General features: G+C 34.7%; 1 protein-coding gene and 1 non-coding gene across 10 annotated transcripts in view; both read left to right on the top strand.

Moving 5' to 3' along the window:
• ESRRG (estrogen related receptor gamma) overlaps positions 1 to 23868 on the top strand; it is a 704143-nt gene that overhangs the window by 632364 nt on the left and 47911 nt on the right. For 8 of the 9 annotated variants that reach the window (XM_043963448.1, XM_043963443.1, XM_043963447.1 and 5 more), the window contains 2 exons: positions 15632 to 15742; positions 19353 to 19535. In XM_043963448.1, the coding sequence (XP_043819383.1) occupies positions 15632 to 15742; positions 19353 to 19535 (294 nt within the window). The remainder of the gene's footprint in view (positions 1 to 15631; positions 15743 to 19352; positions 19536 to 23868) is intronic. The other variant, XM_043963442.1, reaches the window with a different exon arrangement.
• Positions 13331 to 13437, top strand: LOC122726889. The gene has a single exon (XR_006352882.1). It is a non-coding gene; the product is annotated as a U6 spliceosomal RNA (small nuclear RNA).

Genomic DNA, 23868 nt, shown 5'->3' with positions numbered 1-23868 from the left:
ATGTTCATATTTCTTCTTTTTTCTGTTCTTTGCTTCCCCCCTTCTTCACTCTTTCTTTCCTTCACCCAAATGAAATAATCTATGCAAAGTATTTTGCAGTTCTTACAGTGTTTTATTAGTTGCCAGTTGTTATAAAGTTCTTTATTTATTTTCCTATATGATTCTTCTTTTCTCTTCTTTCCTCATAAAAGTATTTCCAAAACTCCATTGTCATTATTAGATAATATGAGATTATAGATAGACAGGTAGATTGATTTATATATGGACTTTATTTTGGGGAGATGGAGGGTGTACCTAAACAGAAGAAACCACAGATATTGATGTATACTTTTTTCTAAGTTCCTCTGAAGGATTTCCATTGTTTCTGTGCTCTGTATATGTAGCCAAATATGTGTACCTAGTTGAGCTGGTTTTCAAAATATGAACAGGTCTATAGAAGTTGGAGAGCATAATATGTAAGAAAGTTTCAGTTTAAATTCAATAGACCAAGGGCAGCTAGGTGGCACAGTGGATAAACACTGGCCCTATATTAAGGAGGACCTGAGTTCAGACACTTGACACTTATTGGCTATGTGACCCTGGGCAAGTCACTTAACCCTCATTTCCCCACCAAAAAAAAATTCAATTAACCTTTATTAGTACTTATCATATGCTTGTTGCAGAGGATACAAAGACAAGAACAATAACAAATAACAACAACAAAAAACCCCAAAGAAATCAGTCCCACAGTAACAATCAAAAGAAAAAGTCTCTGTCCTTAAGTAATTTACATTTTGCTGAAAATGAAACTAAAAACTCAATTAAAATATTATCCCAAGGTGAGGTTTTTGATTTTTTTTTTGGCAGACACAACTACCAACAGAAAATTGTTGAAAACAAATATATTTTTAGTAAATTAATAAAAAAAATCACTCATTTCTACAGAATGTAATAAAATATGATTTAGAGAAAGGTACATTTTTTGTTTTGTCTACACACAAACATTAAATTCTAACAAATAACCAGATATTTTCAAAATATTTCAATTAATTCAGTTAAGCTATAAATTATTGAATAGTTGTTTATACATTATCCTAGTTTGCATGTGCAGACATATCTCAAATGCCTCTCAAAAAATATAAAATCCCCCATTTTTCTACAGAAACACTATAAGCACCAGGTATTTGTGAAAGCAATTATATTCTGGCATCTTTTTTTCCTTTTTTTTTTTTTTTCCTACTTCTAACCGTATGATGAACAAACATTCATCTGGCTAAGTCAAATTGGAAGGAAACTCCAAGTCATTTACAAACACCAGATCTGCAATCATTGTTTATTAGCAGTCTTTTGCTTATCTTTTCTCTTCCATTTCAAAGCTTGTTGGTTTTTCCTTCCAGTTTACAGTATAGTTGTCAAACCCCTGTACCAGGTCATTTCCATCTTTTGATTTGCTGTAATTTGTTCATGTAATTGTAGGACTAAAAAGTTGTGCAAAAAGTAATCCCATTGCCTCCAGGTAACAGAACATATAATGAGTAAACTTTTTTTGGTAACATTTCCCCAGGATATAGTACAAATATTTCTTAAAATGCTTTGCTCAAATGTCTTTAATACCTCATTGTAAGGACATCTGCCTTGTGTATCTAGCTTTCACTTAGTAATTCAAACTCATTTTCTCTTTTATATTTTTAGAACACAAGAAGAAAAATTGTAAAAAGTAGTCCATGTTGGAGAGGTTGAAGTTTCCAAAACACATTATCATTTTTGTTCCTTAGAAATTTGTGAGGGAGGAAGGGTAACTATTAATTCTATTTTTACAAATAAAGATAATTAGCCCAGAAATTAAAGGATTCACCCCACTGTCACCACTGTTAGTACATCCTGGAGGCAGGATTCAGGGAATCTAAGTTGAAATGTTTTATTCCTTCCTTTACATCTAGCCACCAGTATTTTATTTACACTCTGAGTTTTTTTCCTTTTTCCATGCTGAATATTCCCAAATCATAGGTTTTGGCTCATAACTCCTTTCTACCTTTTATGTCCAAAAAAGGCTTAAAAAGTGAAGGTGATTTGAGATCATTTACAATGAACAAAATTCTGGTTTTTTCTACTCTCTCTCTCCATTGAGGAAAAAAGAGTAAAACCAAAATTATTATAATAAAAATGCGTATTCAGGCAAAAAACAAATTCAATATTAAATGAAGATTACAATTCAAAGCTATACAGGCCCAGGAACTGTATTCCTTTTTAGGCCCTTCCATATTGGAAAAGGCATCGGAAACTCAGGTTCATTTTCATGCTATGATGAACCAGAAACACGCAATTTGTATTTTGCCTTCTGTCCCTTTTTCACTCTTTCCTCTGAACCTTAAACTAGGGTTGAGTAGGAATTTCAACTCCTAGAAGGTATTCTTAATCTGCACTTGAATCAGCCATGTAATCTTAAATTTATTTTAATATTTTATATAAACTGATGTGGTGGTGGCATGATTTCCTGGCATCCTTTAAGTCTCGGCTAAAGAGCCCACATTCATTCAGGAACAAGCATTTCCTGATCTCTCTGTATCCTAGAGTCTCCCCTCTGTTGATTATCTCCAATTTACCTTATAAAGACCTTATTGGTACATAGTCCTTTGCATGTTGTCTCCTCTAACAGACCATAAGCTCCTTAAGAGAAAGAAATGTCTTCTATCTCCAATATTTACCTCAGTGCCTGTCACATAGTAGCCACTTAAAATGCTTCTTGACTGACTTAATGATTGGTAAAGTTTGGACAAGAGGAGAAAGTAGAAATAAATTGATTTTGACAGGATTCACCAAGTGATTCTATAGAAGAGTAGATGGAGAGGGCAAATGCCCAAAAAGATGGGAGGAAAGTGTCATCAATAGGAATACTGAGTTTTGGAGGATCACTGGATTTTGAGCTAAAAATGTTGAGTATGTTGAATTGAAGTGGCAGCAAAAAATCTCTGTGATTGAATGCAGTATATAGTTATAAATGTGAGAATGAAACTTGGAGAAGGGTACTATGCTGGACCTAGCTATAGATTTGGAAGACATATAAAGAGGTGATAATTAAACCATCAAGAACAGATGATATAACTAGAACAGATGACATAAAAATTTTTCTAGCAAGTTTGATGAGATTCTCATTTCCAAGATAGATGAGGAACTGATTCAAATTTATAAGAATAAGACCCACTATGCAATTGATAAATGAGATCAAGGGATATAAACAGGCAGTTTTCTAAGCAAGAAATCCAAGGTATTAATAAGTGGGAAAAAGGATACAAAAGAATAGCTGACAGATGTGTTTTGCATTCATCCTTTGTCTTCTGGAATCTTGGTTGGTCATTGCATTTATCTAAGTTCTTAAGTCTTTCAGAATTGTTTATCTAATTCAGTGTTGTTATTATATATGTTGTTCTAGTTTTCTCACTTCACTATTCATAATTTCATATGAGCTTCCCAGGTTTCTCTGAAACTGCCTTTTACCATTTCTTACAGTACAATGTGTTATTATACCATGATTTATTCAGTCTTTCCCTAAGTAAGAGGCACCCCCTTAATTTCCAGTTCTCTACCACATCTGCAAAAAGAGCTGCTATAAACATTTTATATAGTTGATAAATACCTTGGATTCCTTCCTTAGAACACTGCATGTTTATATCCCTTGATCCTATTTATCAATTGTAGAATCTTAGGCATTTGATCAGTTTCCTATTGATTTTAGAAATGAAACTCTTCATCATAGAAACTTGCTACAAAGATCTTTTTCCCCCTTAGCTGATTCTCCTCTGATTTTACCTACATTGGTTTTATTTGCTGAACAATATTTAAGTCTTATGCAACCAAAATTGTCTGTTTTTCTTTTGTGGTCCTCTCTATCCTTTATTCATGAACTTTTCCCCTATCAGTAGCTGAACAAAAAAAATCTTCTTTGCTCTCATAACTTGTTCATAAAGTCATTTATGTTGTCTTTTCAGTAATATCACAATTTATCCATAGAGATGTACTACTTAATTATTTGGGAAAAGTGATTATTTTGGAAAGACTAATAGTATTGTGTTGTAGAATTAACAATACTTCAAAAAAAATTGTTTTGTCATGCATTTTTATTTTGATCTTATCTCTAGTGACTATGAATCAAATATGCTAAAAATTTTTTAAATTCTTACTTATAAGAACTATTAGTAGTAAAACTTCTGAATTATTCAAAAGCTTCACAGGAAGCTTTTGCCCAAGGAATTTTTACATGTCCCCAGGTCTGTAAGTACGTAAAATATAAAATAGGTATAAGGAATCTTTTACTGTTGCAAACTTTTTTTTTTGCAACCCCCACATTCAATTACATAACCCTATGTGGGGGCACATATTACCATGCAGAAGTCAAACTACCTTCAAGCTCACTAGTCGAAATTATTATTTTTATTTTCTTACCTTTGTTTTTCCTTATGTCTTTTATTTTGGCCAAGAGACATATATAGACTTCTCTCCATAAAGTGAGATATTGGCTTTGAAGTTTAAACCAGAATCTTGAAAGGTTGCTTGTTTACTTTCAAATTCAATTATTTTTGCATAAAATTATTATTTTACATAAATAATATCCATGCCTCAGGTTACACAGAACATTCCCATGAGGTGCATTATATTATTTCTTTTATTGTTATTTTGCCCTTACTGGTGTTATTGTCATATTCAATTGTGAACTAGTTGATTCCTTTTTCTTCTGTTAATATATAATCCTACTTGGTGTTAACTAATTCATAACCTTTTTCACATGGAAATGAAGTAGCCATAGAAAATGGGCTTTAGATGAGCAAAGGTTTCACCTTGATGACAAGACTTATGCCAGTATTTCATGAGAAATATTACTGGTGAAAAGAGGTAAGGGAAAATTTGCCTATATTTCTTTCAAGGTCCTGTGTTTAGCAAATGCAGTCCAACCTCTTTTATTTTTTTGACAGGAATGAAAGTAAGAAATAGTGCTTTTTGAATAGGAGCTTTCCTTTAATTACATTGGGTAGGTGATAATGGTTAGTATTGCATGTTTAATGTAACGTTCTGGGTGTCCCTCTTCCTTTTTTCCCCACAGCCACCACGTCTTGAGCAGAAATAAAAGGTTCAAAGCTTGTCAGCATCAGTTTATAGATAGCTGTTTAAAAATAATGAGATATTGGGTATTGTAAGGCTCAAGGCTGTCTTGCCAGACTCATTTATTTCCATTCACCTTTTGTCAGAATTGCAGACAGAAGACATTCAATTAAAACATGTCACCTGTTGCAGATGACCTAATTTGTACTTGTATGTGTCATAGATTAGGGTTCCATCCTTCATATAGAACAACTTTCATTCTTGGTTAGCAGTTTTCTGAGTCAACATTTTGCTCATGGTCATCTTTTCTTTACAATATTTCAGTCATAGCCCTTTTTAAAGGAAGAGTACAAGCAAACCAGGAACTCCTTAACTTTATAGCTACAAATGCAAATGAATGAATCTTAAGCAAATGAATGCATTTCTTATAGTCATTTAGGAACCAAAAATAAAGACTTGTCTTTACTAATTTTATTGTGTAAAACTTTGAATATTTTTATTGTTACCTTTTTAAAATATCACAACCATTTCCTTATTCTCCCCATTGTATTATTCCTTCACGCGTACTATTTTTATTTTTGAAGCTGTTGTGTTTGCTGCTCTCTTGGTTCTATACTCTTAATTAAGTCTCCCATTAGCAAGTTATTCTCCTTTTAGGTGAATTCCTGTTGCACTTTCATAAGGGGTAGTAATATTCCATTTTATTGATAAAACACAATTTGATCTGCTATTCCACATTTACTGGGCACCTATTTTAGTTAGTTTTCTGCTACCATAAAGATTTTTTCTTTGAGTATTTTTTAAGTCAAAACTTTTGTGGAATGGTCTTCCTCATTCATATATCCATCACTGGTGTTAGTGTTTTTGTTTTTTCATGGCCCCTCCAACATTGACTTTTGCCAGTTTCTAATCATATTTGACATTTTGTTCAGTGTGAGGTAAAATCTCATAGTTATTTTCATTTGTGTTTCCTTTATTACTATTCATTTGGAATCTCTTATGTTTTTTTAATCACATTTCATTTCTGCATAAAACGTTCCTGATTTACTTTGATATAGACATGAATGTAATGGAGGATGTCTCATGCAAACTAATAGACAAGTTTCCTGTTGAGTCATCTTAATCAGGGGTACTATATCCATTATATAGATAGTCAAAATTAGTCTTCTAACTCTTTTAATGACAGCAGAGCTTTGTGTCTTCTTCCTTCCATGAACTGCCCCCTGAGTAGTTGGAGTCTTATTTAGTAGGCAAACAACACTGTCTTATTGGAAAGTAAGAAGACCTAGGTTCTAGTTCAACTTGTTCTGATAGTTCTGATCATTAAGAAAGATATTGATTTTCTCTGGGCCTCTGTTTTCTCATTTGCAGAATCAGGTAGTTAACATAGATGGTTATTAAGTAGGTCCAAAATCCATTGATAAAGCTTGTGATCCCATGGTTCTCTCTAATTTGCTGCATCTCAATAAAAAAATCCTTTGAACAATGCATTTGGTGTTTTGGGATCTCCTCATCATCAGAATATTAGGGCAATGTATGGCAATTCTGGTAACTTTTGTCCTTGCCCCCAAATCACTTTTTTCCCAGCCTGAATTAAAAAAAAAAAATTACCCCCCACCCCCAATGCTGAATGTTTTGATCTCTCTCAAATAGTTATTTTTTTCCCCTTTACATTTAGGGAATTTGCCTTGTCTCTTCATAAGTTTTGCCTGTTGTTTTTAGTTTGGGTTTTCTTTTTTTGGGTAGTTACTGTATATTTGGGAATGTTGGCCTTACTTATATTTTCTGCTTTCAAACCACGATTTAGATTTCCCTCTTTTCCCCATAATTTGCCTGATTGTGGTAGTTTATGCTGAATAAAAACTCATTCTTCTGCTCAGTTTTCCAATTTATATGACCACCGTCCTCACACCTGTCCTGTGAAGGGGATGATGCAAATATTGTTCCCATTTTACAATAGAGAAAACCGTATCTCAAAGAAAAAACCTGCCTAATGTCTCAGAACTTAGAAATGTTAGAGTTCAGGTTTGAACCAAAGTGTCTCCCTCGTGACTCTTAAGCCTAGTGCCCTTTCTGCTCCTCAGTTTGTAGATTCATTCAGCTCGATCTAATAGCAAGATTCCAGGACTTTTCATCAGAAGACTCAGCTGTGAGTTGTCTCTTACCTTCAAAGAGTTACTTCACAGTGTAGAGGTTGTTCGCTGTCCTCACTTGAAAAATTGGTTCATAATATTTTAGCCAACTACCATACAGGATTGCTGTGATGCTTAAACAAGTCGATGTATGTGAAGCATTCCGTCATTGTGCAGCCCTATCTAAGTGGAAGGCATTGTTATTGTTGTTATAATATAATAAGACATTGCTAAGAGCGAGGACTTCATGTTGAAGGGTCAGTGACTGTTTTAGAAATGGTAACCCAGGAGGTAAATCTTTGGGGATATTTTAAAGGTTAGTTCTCTGCGTTCTGGGACAGGGGGATGAAAGTAGCTCTCAGGGATTGAGTTGTTGGGTTGCCTTCTAGCACCATGATGATAACAGTAGGTTGTATCCACTCCCAGGTGTTAAATCTAAATGCATAAAATTTTGACTCATTCCTTTATTCAGTAGCCTATAAATATACACAACTTGTCTAGGATAAACTCATTCACTCTATCAAGATATTGTCCCAGAGGAAAAGTCCATCAGAGGCTGCCACTAAAATTCCTGCTGCTGCTTTTGATAGTGCTAATCTGCCCTTGCTTCTCTTTCTGTGGCTACTAAGAGATTTTCAATCTACTCTCTTCGTGATTCTCCCACCAAATCTCAGGAGAATTCAAGGACACTGTAAGAAACTACATTTCCTTATCCTAGAAACTGCCCTACTACTGCATGTGGAGACCACGCAGTTCTGCAGAAATCTTCATTCTCCTTATCCTCTATATCTAGAAGAAATCTGCTTTTCCAAAGTGTTTATAGGACTTGTTTGCCAACTGTGTTTGAGACCCATTTATTCTGAATAGTTATCTATCTTGTATTCTCAGAGGTAAGCACTTAGATATCTGTTCCTTTTCTATGTAAGCACTTGCACCTTTGTAGAAGTGTCCTGAGAATCCATTTAATTAATATCTTTAACAGAGCTTTGCTCAGGAACTCCATCATATATACTTCTAAATTGAGCAAACCTGGCTAAGGGAGACCACTGTTTAATTCATTAAAAGGGAGGACTTATTTGTGATGATTAAGAAGTTTTTTGTTTTTTTTTTTTGGTTTTTGTTTTAATTTTTAACTTTTTTTTTTAACTTTTCAGTTTTGGCAGCATCTAAAATTAATTAAAAATTTTGCATTAGAGCAGAAAGTCTTAAAAAAGGGATGTAGTGTTAAAATTAGCTGACCTAAGAAGACCTTGTGCTGAACTAGTTTACTTTCTGTGTTTATTTGCCTCACAGCATTTTTTTTTTGCCTCTCTGTCTATCCTTGCTATCCCAATTTTGTAAATTCTGACAATGTATGAGATTTGTAATTCCCCCGTGGCAATGTAGGCATATGTGGTACTTGAAATAGGAACCAATATGAAGTGCTTTATTAGGTTGGTAATGTTGACTATTAAAGTTCCTTTTTTCCCTTTTTTAAAAGGTAACAGTGAGTTTTCACATGAATAATATCCAGTTACTTTAATTAACTTTGTTTCCTGTCACAATAAACAGTTTTAGGGACCTTGTTTCCTAGGAAGAAATCTTATTTTAAAACTTTCCTTAACTGGTTAACAAGCATAGGCCAAACAGAGAAAGTTTTGTATTGATTCCCCTATCGTTGATGCCTTTTTCTTCACAGAAGACCATGATGCAGAGATTTGACGTTTATGGACTTAATTTGATATGCATAAATGAACAGTATGTATCTTTTGGACCTTACGATGATTTGAGCTTTGTGGATTGGGTGGCTATTTTGGAGGGAAGATAGGAGAAAAGAGGGGCAAAATGATTCTCATTAATATATTTCATCACTTCAATATAGACAACCAAAGAACCCCTTTGATTATTTGGGCAGACCTAAAAATTCCCTTGCTTCTCACTAAATAATAGTCATCTAAATACTTTAGTTAATGTCTTTAGTTAATAAAAACAAAACAACTCACCTTTGGAGGAAACTAGACATTGCTAAAAAATACTGGAATACTGAGGAAATAATGCAGTCATTTTTTCTAGGACCATCTGCCATATCTTTTTGCTCATAGGGCCAATATTTAAAGTTGATAAAAGAATTCAGAAATATGTGGTGCTATATATTTTATAAAGTCTCTTCCTCAAAACCACCCTGTGCAATAGATTACACTTGTAGTGATACCCTTATTTTACAGATAAAAACATTGAGGTTCAGAGAATGTAATTAATATGTTCAGTTTCACTCAGTAAGCATTAAGCATCACTAAGAAGCAGGCACTGTTGTAGACACTAGGAACACAAAGATAAGTCTCTCCCTGCCTTCCAAAGAGCTTGCATTCTTAAGTGGTCTCAGGGTTAGTAAGTTTCAGGGTTTTAATTTTGCCAAACTTCATCACACTTTAAATGTATGCTGGAATAGGAAGTTGCCATGGATCATCTATTACATATTGAAGGGCTATGATATAAGGAAGTAGTGATCTTGGTGTATTGGGACATGACATAACATAAACAAGCAATCATAAGTAGCACGTATTTACATAGCATTTAAAAATATTTTTTACATCTATTTATTCCACAGGAACATGATATAGTGGAATGTGTTCAGGATTAGCAATCAGAAGACTCAGTTTCTATCTCCATTTCTACTTACTAGTTATATGGTTTCATCTACGTTTTTTCACTGTCCATTATTTCTAAAAAAGAACCCATCCTTCCTATGGGATAGATTGTTTTTATCTTGGGTCCCCTGAAGGGATGTTTGGGAAGGAGCTTTGAGGTACTAGAGAGATGTGTTTTTATCTTCATCATCATGGGAGAATGAACATAACCTTTATTTGTACATATTTAACTGAGATTGAAATAAAAGTTCTAGAGATATTAGCCATATAGGTAATTAATGAAAGCTGAAACTGTTACTGACTCAAATCCCTGTGTTCTTTCTACTTTACCAGAATATGATAGGTAGATAGAGACACATAAGTGAATGTGTGCACGTGCGCGTGCACACACACACACACATACCCACATACACACAGTGGTCAAAAGTACTTCTAGTTTGAAGAAATATTTCTTTTATGTATTATACAAGGAATGAAAGGGTAATAAGCTTTTTGAGCTTGGAGGTCTTTTTAGTCTCGCAGATAGATGAGTGAAGATGATTGTGTTAAAAAGAGAATGTTTCCCTATTTCCCATTTCACAATCTTTCAGGCTGAAAGTACCTATTTTTAATATAGTGCATATTATATATATTATAATAATATATAATACATAATCTGTTGTATGGAGTTAAGTGACTTGCCCAGGGTCACACAGCTAGTAAGTGTCAAGTTTCTGAAACCGGATTTAAACTCACGTCCTCCTGACTCCAGGGCCAGTGCTCTATCCACTGCACCACCGAGCTGCCCCCTTAACATTTATTTTTATAAGATTTCAAGTTCCAAATTTTTCTCCCTCCCTCCTCTCCCCCATTCCTAAGAGTACAAGCAGTCTGGTATAGGTTATACACATACAATCATGTTAAACAGATTTTAGATTACTTTCAGTGAAACTATAGAAGCCAAATTTAATATTTCTATAACTCATCTTGGAGATAAGTTCTTTAGTTTTTCCCTTATGATGGTTGTTTTATGGATGTATTTCTACAGAATTGAAAGAACTGATTGTTTTGATTTTATATGGTCACATTTGTAGTGAATGTATCTGAACTAATTTGTAAATAATCCTTATGACAATATGGTTCTTTATTTATACTATCATGTTGAAGAACCATAACTGATAGTTTTCCTGGCTCCTTTGGTTTAAATAGTTTATAGTACAACCTGATACAAGGCATGTAGAAAGCACCTGAGGCAAAAAAAAAAAGGAGGGGGGGGGCTGATACCTAACATGACCTCAGCCCCTCTTTTTGCTTATTAGACACTTTGTTTTCCCACAAATATATGTTTGGCCTGAGTTACTTACTTCAGGGTTTTTTGTTTTGTTTTGTTTTGTTTTGTTTTGTTTTGTTTTGTTTTGTTTTGTTTTGAATCCTTTTTCTCATTTAAGTGGCAACACATTAGGAGGGTTGGTTCTGTTTATGTCCCAAATATAAAAGTGGTCAGTTTGATAGGGATATTTGATCACTCTTTTCCATTACTTCAAGTTTCTTTCTTTTTTTTTTTTACTTGTATTCTGGAAGTGTGTAACATTTTTTAAAAATGTATTAGCTATAGGATAGAAACTCATAAAACAAATAAGTTAATGAAAAACAAGGACATTTAGCAACTACCAATTGCACAGCCAAACTGTAAGTAAGGGAGCAAAACATGTTTTCATACCCTTGCCTCCAAATCCAAAGGCTGGATACAGCTAATTTTACATCTCACTGAGGTTTTGCAAGCTTTAAATGCATTTTATCTGCCCTTGTTTTTGAAAGAAACTTTAATTTTTCAAATAGAACTATAATAATAATAAAACCTTACCATTGCATATTCAAATACTTAAATATGTCTATGATGTCATCAATTTAAGAGCTCCAACCAACAATACAAATATATCTCATCCTCATCATGTCTTTTGTTCTCCCCCATATTTAACACAGTACCTTTAACCCAAAGTCCTTCCATTTTTCTTGATATTAGGAGGATTGAAAATGGTGCCCAACAGTTATCACCATCTTTGTATCCCACTTTATAATTCAGAGACCACTTTCCCAGGTGCCAACATGAGTCAGATATTAAAAATCCATTCTCTACCAACTTTTCTTATTTTCTGTGTTTCCTGGAAAGCAGTACAAACTAAAACTTTACCTTGACTTCTCTCTTTTATCACATAAGATTTCTTTCATATTTGGGTAAAAAGTGGATGTATATGCTAAATTAAGAGAGACAGAAACAAAGAGAGCCCTGGGGATCCAAATACAATAAAATAAATAAAATTAGAGATGACATTTCAAAAACACTTTGCAAACCTTGAAGAGCTATACTAATACCAGCTTAAAAATATAAGCAAGTAGGACAGTCCTTAGCCTTAAGGAGATTTACATTCTAATGGAGTACTTGAAGAGGAGGTGAAAGGTACCTGGAAAAGTATGGTAAGGTGACTATAAGAAATAATAGCATTGAGGTCCCAACCTGGGATGATGAGATAAAATGTTTATATACCAGATCCCAGGGAGCCAGGAATGAAGTCCAATTTTTCCAGTTAGGTGAAGGTATTTGAAAAGTAAAGAACAAAAGGATCATGGGGCTTAAAACCCCTAGAATTTATATAAATTATTTTTTGTAAGAACATTTAGATTACAGAAAACTCTTTAGTACCCAAAGGATTTGAATGTTTCTGAAATAGACATAACATTAATGCTTTACAGAATCCATTCAAAAATATGCCGATTTATAAGGAGAAGCTTTTGGAAACGAGGAAATTGGAAAGATGGAGCATAGAACATTTGGGAAACAAAAAGGAGGATGTTATGGTTTAAAGTAAGAAGGGCAAGGATAAGAATGAAGAATAAGATGCTGTGCCTGAAACATTTGATGGAGATTATTTAGTTAGCTATTTTTTTGCTGAGAGTAAATATTTTTAGTATGTAGCAACAATTTTGCCTGTTGAATATTTCTTTCAGAAAATAAATTATGCTGCAACGCTCTGGTTTCATATTGACTTTCCTATTTGTTAAACTTTTTTAATATCCCTGAAAATACTGAAGTAATTTCATTTAACTGTACACTGATATAGCAACACAACCTATCTTATCTAAACTTTAGTGAAGTATGTGTCTTGTCTTACCAGAATACATATTTACTTGCTAGACACACATGAGAATCGTTTGCCTTTTAATAACATGAAAATTTGGTCTTTGAGTTTCAGTAAATTACTAGTGTGAATTTGAAATGGCCCATATTGTATTCTTCAGTACTATCAGAATTTGTATTTTCATTGATGGGTGTATGAAGCAGGTTTAGTAAAGAATGATCATGATATTCAATTTAGTTAATTCCTACCAGTATATTAATAAAATAATAACTTCTAAAGAAACATGTTTTTGTATAATCTATATCAAATTGCTTGCCTTCTCAGGGAGAGGGGAGAGAGGAAAAGAATTTAAAATTCAATTTTTTTTTTAAAAGCCATGATAGTGCTCGCTTTGGCAGCACATATACTAAAATTGGAACGATACAAAGAAGATTAGCATGGCCCCTGCGCAAGGATGACATGGAAATTTGTGAAGTGTTCCATATTTAAAAAAAAAAAAGCCATGATAAAATTTTTTCATATGTAATTGGAAAAAATTAAATATTAAAAAAAATCAACTTAAATTGCCAGAGGAATGTTCAGTGCTCATGGTTAGGTTGTGCCAGTACAATAAAAATGTCTCTCCACTTCAACTCCTTTCAGTCTATTGTTTTCTGAAAAACCCTAATCATATATCTTGCCTCTCTCGACCTAGGTCCTACAGATGTTATGTTCAGTTCTTTTACACATGCAGCCACAATTGAAATTTAGAATGTATGAGTTTACCCTCCAAACTCTTAATTGTTGTATTTAGAATTACAAAGGTCCTTAATAATATCTAATAGCATCTAATCCAATTCCCTTATTTTACGGTGAATAAAATTAGGTCAAGTGACCTGAAATTATTTGTCCAAAATTGTTCTTCTGTTTTATATACCTTTATGTCTCCTGACTCCCTTTAGCAACTCCCTCCTTAGACCCTGTATTTCAAGGTTTCTCATTTTTCCCTCATTGTATGTGATGAAAGGCAACAAGTCACTTTAATCTCCTAAATAAAGAAACAACTTTGGAGGCAGAAAGACCCTGGGGGAAGTTACTTAACCTCTCAAAGAAGTAAGGAACTCTCTTAAAGACCTTAAGTTGCAGAGAATCTCCCAACCTGTATATCAGAGGAAGTTTCCACATTCAGGAAGTAGCTTTCTCAATGAAATCACAGGGATAATCCTTATCCTTGGTTGACACTGATCTGTTTTCCATCCAATTCTAATTCAGAAAGAGGTCTGTTAAAGTTATTCACTCGAAGACATAGATAATGTGTTTCTTTTCCTCATGACTTCTATATCTTAGTAGGAAACAATACTAGTAGACTTATTTTTAGGTTTGGTTTATTTTGTTTTGTTTTGTTTTGTTTTGTTTTTTGGACAAGTGGCTGGTCAGAATATTAGGGGAATAATGGTTGATTGTCTGAGGGCCTCTTAAGTTTTTACATGTCTATGCTGCCTTCTTCCCACAGGTGGGGCTCCTTAGCCTTGGCAGGCAACCTGCCTAGGGGAAGGAAACCCTGATTTTAAACCTCTGCTGCGGCTATACCCATATATGGGAAAGGTTTCTGGAGTTAACCCGAGGAAAAATCAGGAGTCAGAGTCTCTTAGGCAGTTGGATATTGGACATCACATCCCTCTGGCAACTCCTGTGGCAGCACTGGTACCAAACTGTATTGGCTCTGCCTCTCATTTGGATCCACCAGTGTTGTGGAGAGGGAAAACCTGCTGCATGGGCAATAGCTTGTTTTCCAATTGATCCACCCAGGCCAGCACCCTGGAGAGGACACTCCAGCTACTCCTCATGGGGTAGATACAACATGGGATGCAGCAGTTACTGGTTATAAGTGTTAAGGGCTAAAATTCTAGCTAGTCTGTCTAAAATATTTAATGAGTGGTCGCCAATAAATTATAAGCTTTAGCAAGAGTTAGACTTTTAAGCATTTATTAAGGAGAATAAGAATTTGGTAAAGAGAGAGAAAGGCCTAGATTCCTATCTATTTAAAGGGAGAGCACATTTCTAGCTCCACTCTCCACCCGAGTCCAGAGGAAAGAGAGCAAGACTGAGCGCCAGTCTCTTCCTTCCTCCTCTCACTAGCCCGCGTCACTTCCTGACACCAAAGAAAAGACTCCTGGTCTTGCCCTCAAAGACCTTCGCTTCATGGGCAGAACTCTTCTACAGTAAGTCTCCAGCAGGTGGCGTCATTCCAATCGTTACATAAGTCACTCAGGAGCTACAGCTCCCATATCGGACTGCACAGCCACACTGTGGCCTGTGGCTTTTCAAGGTGCCAATCCATGGTTTTCCGTGACTGGTGGAGGCCTACTAAGCTGCCTTCTTTATGTTTGTGTAGTGTATATCAACACATCTTTAAGAATCTAAACATTCTAATGATAATCCACCATCTCTTTGATGCAAAAATGTAACTTTATGCTCTCCTGCATCCTGTTACTAGATCATAATTACAGTGTAGATGGGGAAATAGCTCAGTGATCTGAACAATCTTATTGTGGACCTGTGCTATCATCCTTTTCATCACTATCTTTCAGTGTCCCCCTAAACCCTCAGTATAACTATGCATTTCTCTCCCTGTCCCAGAGCCACCCAGTATGCTTCTCATTTATACCTCACCTGTTACTTGTCTCTTTTTCTCTTGCATTAGGGGTACGTCTTGACAGAGTACGTGGCGGCCGCCAGAAGTACAAACGCAGAATAGATGCAGAAAATAGCCCGTACCTGAACCCTCAGCTGGTTCAGCCAGCCAAAAAGCCATGTAAGTACATCAGATATTTTGGAATTCCCAGCATACAAATGCTTTTCTTTTGACTTAGTATGTCAGCCCACTCCCCTGCCTTTAGTAAAAATAAGGACTGTGCAAGGACTGTGGCATGTATTACCAGTGAGTTTGCTACAAGTGAAGGCAAAATATAATCTAGCTAATTACCATTTTTGTGTCAAAAGCTTTGTGAGTTTCTCACCTTTTCCAGTCTTGTTTTTAAAGCATGTTAATACACAGTTTATGCAGTGCAAATTTTACATTTACAGATTGTCTTTATTTTCAGTGGTACATTAAAAAAAAATCTGTACTGTGATCATTAGCTCATTGGAGTTGCTAGTTTCAGATTTCACAAGAAAGTGATTTTTGTAGTTTTCACTAACTAAATGAGTTTGACTGCTCAATCTCCCAATGAAAATACATTAGGGGCCTCATTAATTTGGAGATATAGAAGGTTAACACAGTAGTGAGCAACAGATTAAAACAAAAATGTGCCACGCTAATAACAAGCATAGGTTGGCAGTTCCATTTAAAATGCCCATATGGGCACTGAATTATTTTAAAAGGGCCCATGATTTTATAATTCCAGGTTGCAATTTACAATTTTATCAGTGCTACAAGGCAAACCTTTTCTCTTTTTTGTTAATGAAGAATAACTTCACTGTGGACTGAATGCAATAACTTTTTCAGTTCTCTGAAAAATACATTAATTGAAATAGTGCAACACATCTCAGTTTTGGGGGATGCCAAGTCAGAATTCCTAATCAGACAGTTTTAGAATGCTTTGAAAGCTGAAAATACAGTTGTCCTGTTCATTTGCCAAAGTCAAAAAATCAACAAATAATACAGTTCTGAGGAGTTTGTCTCTAGTAACCATCATATCCAAACCTTTTTACAAATTCCCATCACTTCCTCTCCCTACCTTCCTCACTTCCAGCATTTTCTTCAAACTCACAGCCTCCAGGAGGGGTCACTGCTGTGCACCTTACTGGGAAGAATCTGGAGGTCTTTGGAGCAAATAAATCAGACCTTGATTTATAATCAGAAGGGCATTTTAGCCCCATCAAAAGAAAACCAACCAGTTTTACATGAAATTGTAGCTTTATTGAACATATGGCATAGTTTCCTTATGCCTTTCCAAAAAACATTATGTTGATTATACCTTCAATTGTCCAATCTGGCATCTTTTCTTCAGCCTCTATAAGCTGTTAGTATTCTGTAAATATAGTCTGGGGCTGCATTAAGCAGATTTTATGCATTATAGTAAAAACTTTCTGATACTACAATAAAATTTAATAAATGCTAATGCTTAGTTTAATTACAGCTCTACTTTTCCTGGAGTCAGTATTGTACAGATTTTCTATTTCTCTTCTATTTTATGTTGACTTGTGCTTAAAAACCATTTATAGTTTCCCTTCTGAAAGAAAAATTAAAAACATACCCATGTTAAAAGTTAGAATCATAAGGGAATTTCCCAGGATCCCTGTATGATGCTGAGAATCCTAGGAAGTAATGGGATGCAATACCTTTAAGAAGCTTATAGCAATTTCAGCAAGCCTCATTTGTCTGAAATAAACTCCCCTTCTAATAAATCATTACTCATTATCTAAAGGCCTGTATGTTAATTTTCCTTAGTTCATCCAATTAGTGTGTTTTTGTAACAAACATTTATAAAACTTAATTTTCAGATTGTGTCAGATAAGTGTCAAGAGACAGGGAATCTGTTTTGTTGAGAAAGTAGCCTGGGAGATTTTCTGGACCCTGACTGATCGTTTGTGTGGTACAAAGGCACAGGAATGAAAATTGGGTTCTATTGATTCTAATTAGGAAACATTAAATAAGATTTACCTAGAAACAGTGCTCATGGCTATTCAATTTTCTGAATGATGGGCTTTTTAAAACAGAAACCAAATTTCTCTGTCCCTGCAATGTAAGCGTCCTTTGATACAAGTAGTGACTGGAATGTCATCCACTCTACTTTTTACCTTTTATTGGTTATTCTTCTCTAATCCCTAGAATATAATAACCTGCCCAAAGATTTAATATTATGTTGTTAAAACAATTAAAGCTAAAATTTTTCTGGGTCTAATTGAAAATATATTGTCTGGCCCTACATCCTTTGAAAACAACCAGTTCTCTCTGCAAACTCAGACTCAGAATCATTTTCCTCAAATTATGGAAGGGGAGGATTAAAACCAAAGAAAGAAAAAAAATGGACTGGAGAAGACAGTTATGTTTCTTTGCAACCTACCCTCGGATCTAATTTGTCTCAAGTGTTCTCTTCTATAAATGCAACCCTAGTGATGTCCATATTTATGATGATTTGCACTATCATAACTAGGAAAAGACGATTATTAATAGGGAAAATGCCTTTTTCTGTGACAGAGGGAGGTGGTTATAGCTACAGAAGATATACATTTTCCTTTATTTTAGGAAAAGCATATGTTGTCAGTAAAATGAAAAGAAATAATGGGCATCCTTTTAATTTACAAAACAAAATACTTAGCAATTTTAGTTTTTGTTTAGGCTTCCAGTTAAGGCAGTCATAATCAAATATCCAGGTTTTTTCTAACCCCTTTGTATCTCTTTTGAAATCAATGTTTAAACCACATATGGAAAAGATGCTGAGGTTCTCAGAGGGAATGAAAATTGGGCCAGCCAGAAATTATTCAGTTAGCAAGGCTTTACAACCCCTTCTATAAACTCTCACATGCCCCAAAGCAATAAAACACATTTGATGTGATGCTTTCCATTTGGCTCTGGTGTATTTTATGTAGGATTTTTTAAAAACATGTATCACAACTTTCAGATGCACAAATATGAAGGAGAGACAGTATTAGACAAAAGAAGAGCTTAACAGAATTAAAGGGATAGAAACCGGAAATGAAGAATCAAGTGTACATTTAAGGAGAGAATTATTTTTTAAATGGTTTCTCTTTCTGGTATTGACTGGTTTTGGAAAACCTGTGAGACTCTGTGTGTGTGTGTCTGCGTGTGTGTGTGTGTGTGTCTGTCTATGTGTGTTTGGTGTGTGTTTGGAATTATGATACAGGGGGAAACCAGTCACCTATTTAGTGCATCTCACAAAGATGAGGTTATATATAATCATTCATTCAGCTAGGCAGAAGGACTGTATGACCTTTGCCCTTTGTCTAAGAATTAAGACAATTAATGACTCCGGTATCCATGATTTTTATAGGCAGTCACCTCTACCACACATTATATCATAGGTTTTAATAGTTTTGATTTGGGACATTCCTTTAAAAATATCAGAATTCTTAGCCCGATGGTACAACAGTCTCTTGGTGTAGGCATACACATAGGCATGTACGAGGCAGCACTTTTTTACCTATTTGTAAGAAATAATTTTATTATACAACCCAGAATCTCTTTCTCCAGCAGGGAAATCAAGAATTGTTTTTATTCCATTCCTTATTGATTGGCACAGTTTTTGATTGGGTCATGTTAAGGTCTGCTCAGAGGAAAATCTATTTTTCAAAATGAATGTGAATACTTATAAGCTAATGCCTTATTCACTGTTAGTTTAGGAAAACAGAATATTTTATGGTTGAGAAAAAAGAGGATGATACTACTAGTGATGTTGTAGTGCTCTGGTCCGTTCCTGCAGATAACAAGATTGTCTCACATTTGCTGGTGGCTGAACCGGAGAAGATCTATGCCATGCCTGACCCTACTGTTCCAGACAGTGACATCAAAGCTCTCACTACCCTCTGTGACCTGGCTGACCGAGAATTGGTGGTCATCATTGGATGGGCTAAACATATTCCAGGTAAATTAACAACAACACCAATAAAAAAAAATAGGAAAACAACCAATGAAAAAACCAAACAAGAGAAAACGCTCACTTTTAACTTTTCAAACTTTTTTCAAAAACAAAACAATCTTCTAGCCTTTTAAAAAGATTGTGTCATCTTGTGCTTTATATATTTCTTAAAGGTATGCATTTTCAGAATGTGCATTTTCAGACTTTTTATGATATAAAAAGCAAGAAGATCCCAATAATTCTTACAGAATTCATACAATAAAGGATAAAACGTTATAAATGTTCTGACCTTTTTTTGATGATTTTTAAATTAAGAGCTTTTGCCATTTTGCTAAAATACATCGAGACATTTATACCAATTTGATTTATGGTAATTGAATACCTTTTTAATTTTCTGCTAGAAAGTTTGGTAGAATGGAACAAAAAAAACCAAAACATCATTTAAAAATTGCTTTGATAAAGGCCTTGGTGTCATTGAACCTAGCCACTTTCTAACTCAATAGGTTACCACTTTGTAGCAATAGCTTGAATTTTACCCTCTTTCATTCTCTTTTGTACTGAGCATTCACTCTCTGTCTCTGTCTCTCTTAACGTTCTGGTTTGTTGATGAAATGTTTATTTTCTATAAATACTGCAATACCTGGACAAAAATATTTTAAAACATCCTCAACTGGTAAATAATTATATAAACATTTAAATGTTTCCTGATGTTATTTGAGAATTAAAATTTTTAATTTCCCAGTTTTTCTCACATGAAAGCATCCTGTTACCTCAATAGAAAAGCATATAACTACAATTTCAGAGATAGTCAATATTGGACCCAAATGGTCTCTTTTTCCCCCCCTTGAACTTTGTACCGCAAATGGTTTATAAACAAGCTTTTGAATCATGAGCAATGTTTTTCTGGTACACTTAACTTATTTCTGTCTCCTTAAACTAGTTTGTCTTTATGCTTTGAATGCTACAGTAATTTCTTTAATCAAATTGATGGAAGTCCCTTTCCCAGCCCACACTGAGACCAATTTATTGGTCATGATACGCCAGCTATGTTGCTAACAGTCGTAACGAACTGTCAGGCAATATCGCAGTGAAGCTAATTTGAAGTCATTAGGTGTGCAGCATTCAGGCAACAATTTGTTACAGTGGTTAGGAACACAGCTGACATTTCTGAATGGCTTTGTTCGGTGCAGTTCTAGATGAGCCCAAGCAAATTGTAGACTAATTTAAACATCACTCTATATTATACCAGCTACTTTGTCTTACACTGTTTGCTAATAAAGCACCCCAAATTAAGTCAAAACTAGTTAAATAGGTGAGCTTGAGAGTTTGTTCTTTGGACGATACCAACTTCAGGATTATTAAATATAGACCCATGATGAGACTTCAGCCATAACTACTCAGGCAGTTGTTTTAAAATTGCATATCTGTGGCTTTGAAAGAAGAAAGACAGAAATTTGATGAATCTTTTAAGAGTCACACACACACACACACAAATATGACAAAAGAGAAACTGATCAAATGCTGAGCTATGGCTAATCACATAAGGCCTATATGTAAAATAATTTGGAAATGACAGTCAATGAAGAGGTTTTGTTTTTGCACCAAGAATCTTCATCAGCTACATTGAAGTCAGAAAAAGGTAAGATCACCATTTGGCTATGGGTATAAAGCCAAAAGAACCCAAATGTTCAATAGACACTAAGCATTTATTAAGAGTCTACTACATGTCATGCACTGTTCCAAATGCTGAGGATACAAAAAGATATGAAAGACAGTCCCGGTGAGTAAGGATTTAAAAGTCATTCAATTTAGTGGAAGAACTGAAATCAAATCAATCATTTGTTTGTTCTGGAAGCATTGTAAGAAGCCATCCTGAAATGTTTGTTTCTTCTCAGTTAAGTGAAAAATGAGAAATAAGAGTAAAAATGTTTTATTTTCATCTTATGACAAAAAATTAAGCTTTGTGAAAAGTTTATACCCTACTGCAACAGTGGTGTCAAATTTGGATAGAATGGGAATTCTGAAGGCCACATGTTGACTTAGAAAACCATAAATTAGCACTATCTATGTTGTATTGTATTTTTTTTTTAAAAAAAGCTTTTTTCATTAGAACATTTCCCAGTTACCTTTCAGTCTGGTTGAGGCTCCACTCCAACAGTCTTTGAAGGGGCTTGGGAACAGTAATTACTTTAACCAGTGGCAAATGCTGCTGATTTTGAGACAAAGACTGGTACTTGTGGAGAATTGTGAGGGTATTATTGATAGAGTTGAGATTTATGATCTCCAACTATGATTTTGCCATATATTCAGGATGACCTGATTCAGTGGTAAAGGGGTCATAAAATTTCAAGGTAACAAAGCAAGGATTCCCTTTTGATGCAAAATAAAGATATACTACTAGAGCTCAATGGGATTATTAGACACAAAGTAATCTAGGTTTCTCATTTTGAAAAATGAAGGGAATAAGGGCCTGAGAGATTAATTGATTTCCCCAAAGGTACATGGTTAAGGAGTGTGAAAATAGGGCTTAGAACCTGGCTTTCTTGACTGAGTTCCAGAGCTTTCCTGTTATACCACAGTCATTGCTGAAATGCCACAGGAAAAGAAAAATATTGGGGCAGCTAGGTGGCACAGTGGATAGAGCACCGCCCCTGGATTCAGGAGTACCTGAGTTCAAATCTGGTCTCAGATACTTGACACTTACTAGCTGTGTAACCCTGGGCAAGTCACTTAACTCCAATTGCCCTGCAAAAAAAAGAAAGAAAGAAAGAAAGAAAGAAAAGAAAAATATTAGGAGAAGAAAGATGACTTCCTTGAATTGAGCAAGGGTCATGTGCTATACCACAATTCAAGGCCTGGTCAAGACCAACAGCACATTAGAGGATGGTCAAGGAAATAAAGTATTATAGAGATATAAAATCTTATATATTATTATAGAATTGTATTGGTATGTCTATACACATACATTTATACATATACCTTGATAAAAAGTTGAACTATGATGCTGATAAGAGGGTAACAGACCCAATAACAAGGATAGAGTCACAATTTAAGTCTATTTGCAACTTAATATACTAGCTCAAAACTTAACTCAATAGTTTAATTCCCATGTCATCTTTCTCAATATAAAAGGAAGTTATGTTCTGAGTATACTAAAATGCAAGATCTTTTTCTTGAATTCTTCAGAAAACTGCAGACTTTATCTTCTTTCTTATCCTCCTCCTGTCTTAGATTCATAATTGATAGCTCATTGGAAAATTAAGCTTAGCTCCTTAGGTAAATTCTAGAGCTCTTCTCAATTCTGACATCTAAACTCCATAGTTTGATTTTACCAAAAAACAAAAGTAAAGAATTGAATAAAAAAAGACTACAGTAGAAGGAATGACTTTTATCAGTTGATAGAATTAGTTGACTTGCATTAATAAATCAAATAAATGGAAAGTGTGTTGTTATGAAACATGACCATGCTTTATCTCAAGAAGAAAAAGATCACAATGGCATTAGGAAATGCTTGACTTTAGTTAGAGGAGCGTAAGGGCACAAGAACAGATGATGGTGCCCTAATAGCCCTTCTTAAGAATGACAGGGCCCCGCCATTAGCATCCTTTTATATCCTTGGAAATTGCTCATGCCTCGCTTTTCTGGTTCCTATCTGCCTGACTCTTTTTTTATTTCTCTTTCAATTTCGTCCGCGCTCGGATAAGCGCATGCTAACACAATATGATTGAGCTGTAAAATGGAACGCTGTCGCCTCTAATCTCTTTTATGTAGATATGGAGGTACTTGCACATTGCACTTCATTCTCTTTCCATTGTTGGCCTTTTGAGAATGGGCTGCCTAGTAATGGAGGCTCAGTCAAATATTAGAGCTAGGTTTCACAGGGTGTGATAAGAAGATTATCGGCCCAACAGTCAGATCTATTATTGTTCTTTGTGCCAGATTAAAATATTCTTATGTACCGTAACTTCGTTAGCAGAATGCTGAAGGTGCTTACTCAGATGCTGATGGTGCTTCATATGCTGTTTGGAAAGACATCACCCATATTAGCTGACCTATATAAGTGGCTTAAAAATATTTATGGATCCTTCTCCATACCTTTCTTGAAAAGAATATTAGGTATTAGAGGAACAAATAGTTCACATGGGAAATTTTTTCCTTTCCATTTTTGCAAGAGTTGCAGGGTCATGTGTCTCTTTTGAATATGACAAATTAAATAATCTATTGTCCAGTAAGGGATAGAATTCTGCTGAATTCTGGTTACTACTTGAGAATACTTACTCACCCTTCCTATAATATAACTCTACTGCTGATATTTGGGAGGAGCTGGGAGATTATTTTA

The sequence above is a fragment of the Dromiciops gliroides genome, chromosome 4 (assembly GCF_019393635.1).
Source record: "Dromiciops gliroides isolate mDroGli1 chromosome 4, mDroGli1.pri, whole genome shotgun sequence".
NCBI classification, from domain to species: Eukaryota; Metazoa; Chordata; class Mammalia; order Microbiotheria; family Microbiotheriidae; genus Dromiciops; species Dromiciops gliroides.
This window is presented reverse-complemented; position numbering and strand designations above follow the sequence as displayed.